Here is a 12984-nt window from a genome sequence, read left to right on the forward strand (position 1 = left end):
ATTATGAATGCGTTCCTGAGAAAGAAACACTGAAACATATGATGCATCCACTTCATGCAAACATCTGTTACACAATTTATCGATATAAGGCATCAAATTAACTTTTATAAAAATCATATATGTTCTATTCTTGTAAGTGTATTTAATAAGGGAATATTTTAGTAGACCTACCTGCAACTGAATATATTTAGCAGCAACCGCCCTAACCTAGAAAAACCTATAGTATACTATAATTAACTATAGTAAATCTAAATTTTCAAAGTTATCACAACTCAAAAGTTATCATAGTGATCACTGTTGTAAATCAAAGCTTTCACTTCAGTAAATAAAGTTTTCATAGTGATCACTATAGTAAATTAAAATTTCATAGTTATCACTTTCGTAAATCAAAGTGTCAAAATTATCACTGTAGTTGACTATAGTATTTTTTGTTAGGGCGCACCTATTCTATCAGGTACCTTCTGCCGCGACGAGCAGCACGAACACCCTGTCCCCTGGAACGACCCGATCTTACTCTTGGATGACAGACACGCCCCCTTGCAAATCTTGCACCTCTAATACGTCTTAGTTCAACAGAGCTTGAATCAGTACCAGGGCCCTACGTAAGGAAAATTTCTAGATGGCACACACACAAATTAATTAGTTTTAGTTAAGTATAATCAACACCTATAGGCATAAAAATAGAGAAGTTAATCATGTAGTTCATTTTAATTTATTATGGTCCATAGTATGTTCGTGATCGTCAGAAAGTGCAACCGATTCTTAATTATCTTTTGAGCTGAAATTTTATAGGTTTAGATCATCGCCGCTGCGGCCGGTGATTGCACAGTGGCAGTGTATTAAACTGACGTAACATTAGCTTCTCTCCCACTTTTTTTGAAGTAGCGATCAATTAAAATAAAACATAAGACAAATGATATTAATAATTATATCGGACAAGAAATTGTTACAGATATTTAATGAGGCATCGGATCTGATCATGCGACAATCAACATTTCACGTTAAACTCGGTCTGACAGTGTCGATACAGTAATTTTTTATGTATGTAGATATGTATCTCCGTTTTCGAGAAATTATTCGGGATATTAACTTGACCTTTGAGTATAATTCTTTTTTATTTATAGTTTAAAGATAATAAAAATATACAAAGATATAGACTCTGAAACAGTTTTCTGAAAGGGAATATGTTACTTTACATCAAATAACGTAGTCCCGACAACCCCCATCGTGGGCCGCAACGAACATTTTCTTTCATTTAAGAAGTTTTCACGTTTAAACTAAAATTTTATGAATTGCAGAGTGTGTATAATTTTTTTTTGTCATAAACTTTTATAGATTTAAAATCTGTTTTTATTAACTGGGCTTATAATAAACTGAAAAAACTTACAACTAGCGTATTGGAATCCATCTTGCTTTCGGCCTCGGCTGACTCCAAACGTCTTCGTCATCAATGACGATTGCTACGTCAGACTCAGCAGCGAAAGATAATAGCACCGATCGATAACTCTTGAGTGTGCTAAATATAACTCAGTCCCACAGTGCATTACGCGCGTCGCCATACTTTCGGACGATAACATCATGGAGGTGTCTGAGGTGGATAATGTATTAGCAGTTAATATTAGCGAAAAACACGAACGCAGAGGTGCAACTAAGCATTGTGCATATGGTCTATGTAAAAGTGACTCTAGATATATGGATAGACTAGGTATGGAAGGCGTTTTCTTCATTCGCTTTCCACAATTTCATCGGGAACCGGAGAAATGTACTCGATGGGCCAGTGCATGTCGACGAGAGCATTTTACTGCTTTGTCAGTAAAGAAGGATACATATATATGTAGTTTGCATTTCAAGGGCGGTAGAGGCCCCACGGAAGAATATCCTGACCCAATTCCGGCAACAGCTACCAAACATGAGGTAAACACAGCTGATCTGACCTACATGTAAAAACTTTTTTAAAAGGCCGACATGTCAATGTTTATGGTATTACATGTATGTTCATTAGTCTAAAATATCACACTAAGATTATAGGTAGATACATGCGAATTTAACAAATATTGTGTACCCAGCACTACAATAAGGTATATATCATATGCCAATAGGGTTGAAATATGTGCTATATTCTAATAACATATCACTGTTATAAGTAAAGTGTCGCATTTTATCATAATTTAAAAACAAATCGCTCTCAACAGAATTGTTGACAATACAAGTAAGACGTTCATTCTCATTCATGGAAATGTGTGTGCGTGCATGTAATGTTTGCTTCATAGAACCTACATTGTCATGTAAAATTCCCAAAAATATCAAGAGTAAATAAGTATTGTCGAATTTTTTTTATTTATTTGATATCATAGTACCACTATGCCAAATTATATACATATCTAGAAAATGTAAATTCTTATCGTTATATTTGTTTTCAGCTTGAAAAATTTGTCAGAAACAAAAAAAAGAGGCCGTTAGTGCGAAAAAATTTAACATGGTCACCAGAACCCAAACGCAAGAAGAGTGATTTGGTGAATATAGACATTGTTGAAACGAAAGCTACTAGTGCACCGTCAGATGAGGATCATTGCACAACTAATCATGATACAGTCCAGGCAGCAGAGGCATTATTAATGTTGCAGAATTCTGAAAGTGAACAAGTGAGTTAAACTTTGAGGGTTTTTAGAAATTTTCTGTATTATATCAACAGACATGTGCTATCTCCCTTTCTCTAAGGTATATATTTTTTAGAGGTGTGTCTGGTCAAATGTGTACTGGCTTTTCCATCTAAATAATGTTGTATATAAATACTAGATTATTTTTACAGTGACAATACATTTTCACCCACTTAAAAATTGAAATGTATTAAAACAACAACATGCTTTCATTGTTGTTTCATTACTCAATATAATGGTAAGTTTGTTGCAATAGTTGTGAAAAAATATGCAGGTGATGCAGTTTTTCTACAATGCCTGCAACTGATTTGCTTACATGATTCAACAAAGAAATAATTTAGCATTCAATTAATCCTGATTAGGTAGGTTTAAGTTAAATGCAAGGTCTTCCATCTCTAAGTTCTTTTTTCAGTGGTTGACACTTAGCAAGTACCGGTCTGTTTAAAAGAAGTTGATCTTTGAAGGAGTAAGAGTCAAAACTTATTTTATTTTGCAGGTAAACATTGTTTCTGATGGGCAGAAAGGTCTAAATATCCAAGATCCGTATTCCATGTTAAAGAATTCATGTGATGAAGAAACCCAGACATCATCTTGTTGCTTAACCTTGAATGAATCTTTAGCATTAAAATCAGAAAATTTTGATTTAAAAAGCAAGATTTCTGAACTTGAAAAAAATGTATACAGTCAAAGACATTTTCCATTGCTGATGTGAAAGTTGATGACAAGAAAATGATATTTTACACTGGTTTAACTTATGGGCAATTTATGTGTTTGTGGAAAGGACAAGGTGCGTTTGGTGCAAAATATGGCCCCGTGTCAAAATTAAATAATATTCCTTAAAACTCTTTGAAAGAGTGTATATTTTCATGAAATTATCAATATATGCATGTACAAAGCTTTATTTATGTTTTATATAAACGTAAAAGTAGCATAGTTTATGATAACGTTGTGATATTTTGACGTTGCTTTATGCGAAGTCATGAACAAGAATGGGACGTCATGTTTTAAAATAAATCCAGCTTACATGTAAATTTTACTATGTACGTATATTTAATCTCATTTTCATATAAACGTACATTTCGATGTATTGGTATACATGTTATAACATACTTGTTCCATGCTTACTAAATTATTTTTCATAATTAAAGACAAATCTTTTATCAATTGGTATGGTTGGCTTTGAAATTTTTTGAATCATAGGGGAAAAAAGGGATGTACATGTACAGTACATTCTAAGCGGATTTCTGACTTTCCGAGCCCCGCATTGGCACAAGCAAAGTATTGGTTTTATTGTTTTAACTTGACGATCCGTAATTGCCAAGCTTTGTAAAAAAAAGACTTAGAGGATCGTTAAACTTTTTGTTGGATTTTGATTGCAGGTGTTCAAGGAAATGATTTTGTGTGTAATAATATATCTTCCTGCTTATCTGCATTATATTTTCAGGAAAAAAAAAGAAAAAAAAACATTTTACGCTCCCTACTGGACACTGCTTTTCTGTGGTTTGATTTACATAAGTTTACCTGTGTCTACCTATTATAATATTTTATTTGCGCTGTCCAGAGGTAGAGCCCATCCTTAAAAAAAGGAAAGGATGTGAACCTTCATTTATTCTTTTCTTTCAACAGTTGGGAAATATTCCAACATCGAAGTTATCAGCAATTAATTTACCCTTTTTTTCTTCAAAATTGCAGCTTGTTCCGACACATGAATATATTAGGATCTATGGGTTATTGAACAGATAGCATGTTTCAACGACATTTTATACGTATTAACTTATACATCTTCACATTGTCAAGGTTTTGTGATATTGTTTCTCTTCACTACCTTTTTAAATAGGAATGATTTCACAAAACCTTGACATTGTGAAGATGTATAGGTTATTGCGTAGATGACCTACAATCTACTTGGTCTATTAACGATGTTTTAGAGACTTTTACAATTATTCATCCCCGTGGTAGACAAGGAGCAAATGTACTACCTGGTTAATAGAAGTTTTTCGCGGAAAAGAAAATAATACTAGTACTTCACGGTAAAGAAGGATTTTTCGCGGAAAAGCAATGTCGACTCGCGGAAAAATTTATCAGCGCAATTGAGGAATTTTCCTGTAATTTTTCCCAGAAAAAGTATCCACACCAACTCAAAAAACAAAAAACAACTAGATCGACCCAAAGGACAAAACCTTATTTAAAGAAAAGAAAACTAACCTAAACCTGAAAAACATATTTTGAAAGGGGGGATGTCACTTTACCTTCCTACATGTCTTACCAACTTTACAAAGTTTACTTGACCCTTCCCCCTTCATATTTTTGGTATTTTGCTATATGAATTTTATACAAGTGGTGGGTATCGATCGGGGTGGGGTCCGGATACCCCCCCCCCCCCCGCGGATTCCTTACTGCTTCCTCTAAGTAATCGATATACCTTTGTAACGACAACCTATGCAAGCGTGTGTTTTAATGAAGCTCTAAACACCAAGGGAAAACATTTTTTAGACTTTGAGAACATCTTATCATACAAAGGTGTACATTATGAGCTAATCTAGTTCATTTCCAGGATAAAGTGCCTGCCTTATTTCCCCAGGAAAATTGTTCAAATACAATCGAGTGTTAGTGAACAGAAATCACTGTTGTTTACTTAAATTGGTAATCAATATGTAAATACTGTATTCAATTACTTTATCTTGGTTTATTAAACCTTTACTGATTTTTTCCCTATAGAACATTAGATCGTTAGATGTGACTAATTCCCTAGAAATCGTTAAGAATGGACTAATCCCCGTGTGTTAGTCAAGTGAGCTAATCCTTGCTTCGAAAGCTAATTCACGATTATCCGTAATCCTCTAGATTTTACTTTTACATTGGTATGATATATGAATGGACTAATGTTCATGTGTTAGTTCAGTGAGGTAATCCCTGCTTTGAAATCACGCTATCTGAATCCTCTACATTTTACGTTTGTATCGGTATAAAAAACAGTGAAAGGTATATCATCTGGACCAGGACTAAAAGTATATCATTTCGACCAGGACTATTTCCCTCGGCTTCACCTCGGAAAATAGTCCTGACCTTGGGGAACTGGAACTTGCTAACTCCCTCAATGATAATTATACTTTAACTGTATACTAATATAATATTAAGAATACGTCAATTTAATATTGTGAACCTGAAATCTTGAAAATAGATGGCCCTTTGTTCATAATAAACAGAAAGCAATATTAATTTTATTTTGTAATTCGGGGGAAAGGAGGCAGGCAGTACAGTTGAGACTTTTTACATGTTCTATGGGGGGGGGGGGGGGGGGGAGGGGTCTATTCAAAGAGAACTTTGATTACATGAAATATTTATAGTTCCTATATCACGTTTAGTAGGCGTAGAAATTAAAGCATAAGTAATTATTAATTACTTAGTAAATAATTATTGATAATTAATTGTATATTTTCAAGATGACAACAAATAAAAAAGGGACAAAAAAAAGGATTGACGTGGAAAAAGTATCATTATGTTCATCGTGGTAATGAAATTTCAAGTAAAACTTTACCATTTACCCATGTAGGGGGCAGGTTCACATTTTTTTATCGACATGAAACATTTTTCGAATCGGAATCAGCACTGAAACAAAACGTGTCTGAACGTTACGTATAGATAAATTGAGAGTATAAACAGGTTAAACAAAGAAAATGCACACAAAAAAAAACAAACAAAAACGAAACCAAAAAAAACAAACAAAAAAAACAAAACAAAACTCGAACGAGGAGGGGGTGGTGGTGGTGGTGCTGGACCCGCCTTTGAATACGTACTAGATTGTTGATATTGATATCCAGGAAGTCATTATTTCAATAACCTGTGAGAACGACATTTTCTACAAAATCCAGCACAGAGGAATCCATTTCACAATAAAACCGATGCTTACATTGTATGTGCATTCATTAATAATTTTCTATGTTCTATGACACCCTATTTATATTTTATTTCAATTTTACCAATCAGTTGAAACAAATTAACAAGAATAAAATCAGCTATATTTTCTACGGTTACTGCATTACTGTTCGAGAATATTTCACTTATCCACAGAGATCTGTGGATATATATACTTATCATTTCTTAGCAAAGATTAATATTTGTTTTAGTAAACAAATCAGAATTTCAGTTTTGCATGTGCGCGCAAATAGGCAATACTTTTTTGGATATTAATACAGAAGGAGCACAAATAAATTACGTGATTCTTGACAATCAAAAGAAAACAAGCTGTATAATTTCAAGTTCACGAGATAGCCGCATGAGGAAAAATTCTGGAATAAGATATTCTCTATGAAAAGCCTCAAGTTGAGGACACATGTAAGACCACAAGTCATTACTGACAGATATTCTCTCCACTGACATACCCTTTGGAGACCAGACAACAAAGTCGCAAACGTCCAATTCACACAAAGCTAACTGCATTTGAATCTGATAATAGTATTTGTGATTTCTATTGAGTCTCAAATTTCCTTGATTATCTTTAACACAATAAAAAAATTTTACATTGCTTTGTTGACAGATTGTCTATGAAGTTCAAGGAATTACAATTTCTAAGCACATATGGGCATTTGATCTCAACTAGACCCTTTGTTTCATTTAATTTATCAATGAATATTCCATCAGGACTACATTCAAGAGTAGGGTGTTTTGGGTTCAACCACAAACCCGTTTCCTGCACATTGTAGTTTGGATGTTGTTGTTTGTACAGTGCTGCTATCCTATAAGTTGACAATCCTATCCTATCCTATCGTGAATCCTGCATCCACAATCCTATCCTGTGATTTCAGTCTAATCCTATCCTATCCTATCCTGCTACTTTCAGTTTTTTAATATTTAGGAGTTAATTTGACAAAACGAAAAAAAAAAAAAAAAAAATAACCATCATATAAAAATCAGTTATAATTATGGATTTTATTTAATATGTTTAAATGATAAATATAATCGAGATCGACGTCCATTAATTCCCGACACCCCGCACGAATTAATTTTCGAGTACTCAGTTAAAATGTAAACAAAGGGACTGTAATAAATCATAGGCAAGTACTGATCTAGCGAACGTGTAAAGAAAGTAAGCTTTCAAAATAATTATAAAAAAAATACAATCCGAATTTATTTTGATTTAATTTCACATACTAACGATGATCGAGAGACGTCACGGTATTTGCAATTTCTTTTCGAATTTATACACTTTGGTATATAAATGGGGTTAGAGAGGGGAAATCGTGGAAAAAGGGGGGGGACAACAAATAAGACTTCAGATACTTTTCTAATGTTATGATTATTAATAAGTAGACTAAAGGAACAAAATTTAAGCTCTTTAATTATGAGAATCAGACTATTAATGTCTATACCTTTGTGCGGGGAAGGTACAACACTGTATAATAACCGTACCCGTTGAAAATACAATTTCTCTACACATACTAAATAATGAAAAAAAGAGGATATGTTGGATGTTTTAACAGTTATGTTTCATGTCAAATTTATGCAAAACTATTTTTTCCTGAACTGTAAACTGAGCACCATGAAAAATAATACATGTATATATACATGTACCTAACTTAGATTTTATTCATACTCATGTAAATCCAGAAAGAAGACACATGTATGACAAGACCATAAACCGAGGACAGACATTTAGAATATCTTGACTTTTATTTATTAAACATGTAAAAAATTATTTAAATATATGATTAAAATTTGCTTTATATTTATTGTTTAAAGTTATTCTTGTTTGAGATGTTCAGTTCATCATTGTTTGAATTTGAATATTTTACAAACATGCAAAAACTTTATCATGTTTGCTAAATAAAAATCAAGATATTCAAAATGTTAAATTTTCTTATTTCACTTCACTTTGTTTTTAGTTTATGGTCAGTTCAGTGTCATACAAATGTATCTCAATAACCATATTTTTATGAGTGAGAATTTAATTTATGTTTAACAGAAAACATTTTCATAAATCTTCATAGTCAGATAAATTGACAGCAATAATTATTGCAGTGAACACACACATATTCCTTCGAATTCTTTCTTATAAAACATGTATATGAATTCACAGTAGTTTCAGTAATTATAAGACATATTTAAGTAAATTTTGTTTTTGACCTTGACATTTGATCTTGAATGTTATTCAGGGTCTAAATGAGGAACAAAAATGCTTGACCAAGTTGACAATATTTATTCAGGGTAATTGCCTCTTCAGTGTTAAATATATATATATATATTGGGCCAAATAAATCTCATCTACAATTTTATTTATTTATCTACAATGTATAACAATTGAATGTTCCATTATGAGACAAATTCATCAGAAGTATACATGTATATCAATGCCAAGCTCACAGATACATGTACATGAAATCAGTTTAAATTTAAGTTTATCAATGTCTTTTTCCAATTGTATGATGTTTTACATGCATATGATTTCGCCTGCTTGTCTGTCACTCAAATTGAATTTCAAATGTCAAAGTTTGTGTCAAAGAGCTAGTCATAAGTAACCGAACAGTTTCAAAACTGTCAACAATGCACAGAAAACAAATACTTCACACACTGATCTCCTTAATAAAAAAACATCATGATTTCAGACACTAGGGGGCTCTTGTACAGTGGTTTGAACATCTTTCATATTTATTCCAGCAGCAGATGAGATGAACTGCAATATGTACATCAGCAAATATGCAGTATCGTCCAAAAAAAAAACAATTCTTATCATGATTATAACAATATATATACATGTAGATTGTGTAATTTTGTCATATACATTATACATTAAAACTGTATTTTATTGTGATTATCTTTCTCATTTCATGTATGACTGGCTGAATTTTACCTTTTTTCTCTCCCAGAGTAATGTATTTAAAGAAATCAAGCAAACTCGAATCTTATACTGCAACTTCATAGTCATATCTTAATTAAACAATCATAATTTACTTGTAAATTGTAATTCATTTCATCTCGTCAACTTGTTAACTAGTATGAGTACATTTGTTTGTTTTTTTTCTCTATTTTGAATTTTTCTGCTTGTATTAATCTATTTATGTTTTTTGTTTGTTTTCCTCTTTGCTTAAAATTTGAATAAGAAAAAATTATGAAAATACATATAACATGATGATGACCATGATGACCAGAACAATAACAAATTGTTTTCAGTTTTACTCTTTTTTAAAAAAAAAAGAAGAAAAATCACTTATTCAGAGAATCTACAGAAACTTCATCTCAACTCAGATAATGATATATATGTATTATACTGATACCCATGCATAAACACATGTTAATAATCATACCTACTTTTTAAATGTAAAATCATTTTTTCCTCACAAAATATTTTGATGAGGGCAGGCAAAACCAAGTATCATTCTCTGCAATGAAGAATAATGAATGATTAATTTATAATTCATAACCCAGAATAGGTCATACATACAATGTACATGTAAGTACTGAGATGGCTTATAATACAATTTAAACAGTAGCATAAGAAATGATTCTGTCTTTATTTTATTATAATTGCACTCAAATTATAAAAAAAACTTTTTTTTTTAAACCACAGTAGGGAAGTAATATAGTAATAACAAGCTGGAAAAGGCATAATACATCTTATTGTTTTAGAACACACTGAATCATGACAGAGTATTTGTAAATTTTTAACCCCCTCCCCTTCCTACACTACCTATTTTTCCACACCCGATTTTTGTCTATATTATAATAGAATAAAATTGTGATAGGGGCTCAAGTCATTATAACATTGTTTAAAGGGGGGAAATGTATAAACATGCACAGATGTACAGTGTGTAGTATACTTACCTGCTTACATGTTCTTGCACCAAACAACTGCGATATCGATCTGTTCAAGTCCGCCGTTGGCGGTTTGTGTAGAATTATCCAGACAAACAGAGCACATTTAACACAGTTACATGTTATTGAACTTTAAAACACGTAGGAATTGGCTTAATCATCCAAACATGCTGAAGAAAATAAGATCTCTTGATGTCCGAACTCTTCGTTGTTTACATGCGAAGATTCTTCCGGTAATCGTTCACGGTTAAATCGTACGTAATGTCACTCGAAGTTAATTATTAATTTGTGTTAAAATAAACAAAATATGTTTATTTTCTATCGTAATTTTATAAATATTTCTTTTGTAAACGTTTTAAAACATACTCCGTTTTTGTAATTAATTCTGAAATATGAATCAACCTTTACTCGAATCTGATTGGCTGTAGGATACAGGATAGGATAGGATAGGATAGGATTGGATTAACTACTATATGTTTCTATCGTGAATCCTCAATCCTGAATCCTATCCAAACCCATCCCATGTCAACTTGTGGGATAGCAGCACTGTAATGTGCAAGAGCATCAGATTCATGTTTACTCCCATACAGTAGGGCTGCTGTTACAGGGGAAACTGACCACAGAAGTCTATTGACTAGACTCGTAATACCTGTTCTGACACATTTGATATCTTTCGCATTTGATGCTGTTACCCTGCACCATCTATTTACCTGCCAGTCCAGAGATAATGCCTGACCTACAGTGTTATCAACTACAAATGGGGAACATTTATCAGAACACATTTTTTTTTAAATTATCAATAAATTGTCTACATTGAATCTTTAGAATAACTACACCATAATCATCTATGCTGAAATTTTCATAATGAAAATCTAATAAATTTGTCCATCCACATTCTTGTCCATTCATGACTAAATTTGATAGAAATTCATTTTTCTATTCATTTGATAATTCATTCTCCCTCAGTTCTTCAGGTCTTGAATCAGAGTTTAAGATATTTCTGACTGAGGTTTTTTGACGTTTAAGAGTTTTTTTCATGGACTTGTATTCCTTGTTGAAAATTGTCTCAGGATTCTTATTTTTTCTTCTACCTTTGTTCCACTGTAGTAGTTTGTCTGTGCAGGTAGGCAAGTCAGTCCCAAATTCAATAGTGTAGTCCTCCAATGCAAACAACAGAGCTGCAACATGAGAACATATGCCCAAGCCAGAAGCAGAGCAAGTGCATGTTCCCTCTAATACTGATCCTGATGATTCGGATAATGTTATTGTACAGTTGTAGAAATGTTGTGATTAGGAAGCCAACACTGATGCTTTAACAAAATAGTGTCCTTTACAACTGACATCATGTATGTTTTTCACATGACAACTCCTAAAAAGATTCATACCCTTAGTAAATGGTTTGCTAGTATGTACATCATCTTGACAGTCATCATCAGAGCTGTTTGAGTCACACTCTACTGATTCCACAAGGTAATTAGTAGATATACCCATGATTAACATGTTTTGGTATAGTTCTTCCAGCCTTGAATTGGAACATAGGGAACTTGGGATGCAGCAGGTGTTGGATTCTTTTTAAGATTCAGCCATTTACCATCGTCAACTTTCAGATCAATTTTAACATTGTTGTTTACAGCATTCTGGCAGCTGCATAATATAAGGAAAGTTATTTAATGGCCAAAAGGTCAAAGCATGTTTTTTTTTTTTTTTTTTGGTTTTTTTTTTGAAGATTTAATCATTTATTAATTTAATTGAAACGAAACATTACTGAGAAAAAAATGTTAATAATTTATTGTTTACGTTAATGTTTCAATCGTGATACTCGTGATTTTCGCTGTTTGCATAAAACATTATCAAACATTGGGTACCTTTCTATCAAATCCGGTCGTTTTCCAGAAGTACGAAGCCCACGACATTTCAACCATCTTTTTAACTGAATATTTGTGTGTTCCTCTACCGACGCGTGAACAAACTTTGCCCCGGGAATGTCCTCTTCTACTAACAAATCAGCCGCCATCATAACTTTTTGTCCGAACCGACTACAGCGCCTCTAGCGAGAAACTTATATTAATTTATGCGCATAAATTATGATGTAAATTTCTATCGGTGCTATTAGATCGTAATTTTTATAGAAGTATCTTACTCATGTGATCCTTTTACAACCAGAACTCCAATGATTTATTGTTTTAGAATAAAGGTGAGGTCACACGATGCGATTTTTCATTCGATTTGCTTTCGACTAAAATCGTACCTTGTAACCACCCAAGTTGAAAGCAAAATCTGAAAGTCGATTGGAAATCGGATGGGCGTCTGATTTTCAATCGACTTCCTAATGAGAATCGTCATTCGCGACGTCATAATGACAATTTCAGCGTCACAAAATTAAAAAAAAGCAGAATAGGTCTATTAAATAACAGTTTAAATTTAATGGTGTTAATCGAAAGCCGGTTGACCAAATCTGCTGTGACGATATGGTCTCTGTCCACGGCTCCGTCATCCCCCTTGAGCCTTTCACCCTCCT

At 32.8% G+C, this 12984-nt stretch overlaps 1 protein-coding gene and 1 pseudogene across 1 annotated transcript; one reads left to right on the forward strand and one right to left on the reverse strand.

Moving 5' to 3' along the window:
* Positions 1-1578: 1578 nt before the first annotated feature.
* LOC133199999 (uncharacterized) lies at positions 1579-2651 on the forward strand. The gene is made up of 2 exons (XM_061335773.1): positions 1579-1914; positions 2421-2651. Exons 1-2 carry the CDS (start codon positions 1579-1581, stop codon positions 2649-2651), a joined length of 567 nt encoding a protein of 188 aa, XP_061191757.1.
* Positions 2652-11756: 9105 nt separating this feature from the next.
* LOC133200000 (uncharacterized) lies at positions 11757-12481 on the reverse strand (annotated as a pseudogene).
* Positions 12482-12984: the final 503 nt, after the last annotated feature.

This window comes from Saccostrea echinata, unplaced genomic scaffold (assembly GCF_033153115.1).
Source record: "Saccostrea echinata isolate AGI-Se365-2 ecotype Australia unplaced genomic scaffold, CSIRO_AGI_Sech_v1 ptg000036l, whole genome shotgun sequence".
Taxonomy (NCBI): Eukaryota; Metazoa; Mollusca; class Bivalvia; order Ostreida; family Ostreidae; genus Saccostrea; species Saccostrea echinata.

Bases quoted from the DNA above. Each gene is read 5' to 3' on its own strand.
- LOC133199999 (XM_061335773.1), top strand. From the start codon at position 1,579: ATGGAGGTGTCTGAGGTGGATAATGTATTAGCAGTTAATATTAGCGAA. The intron at 1,915-2,420 runs GTAAACACAGCT...ATTTGTTTTCAG, and splicing joins CAACAGCTACCAAACATGAG to CTTGAAAAATTTGTCAGAAA.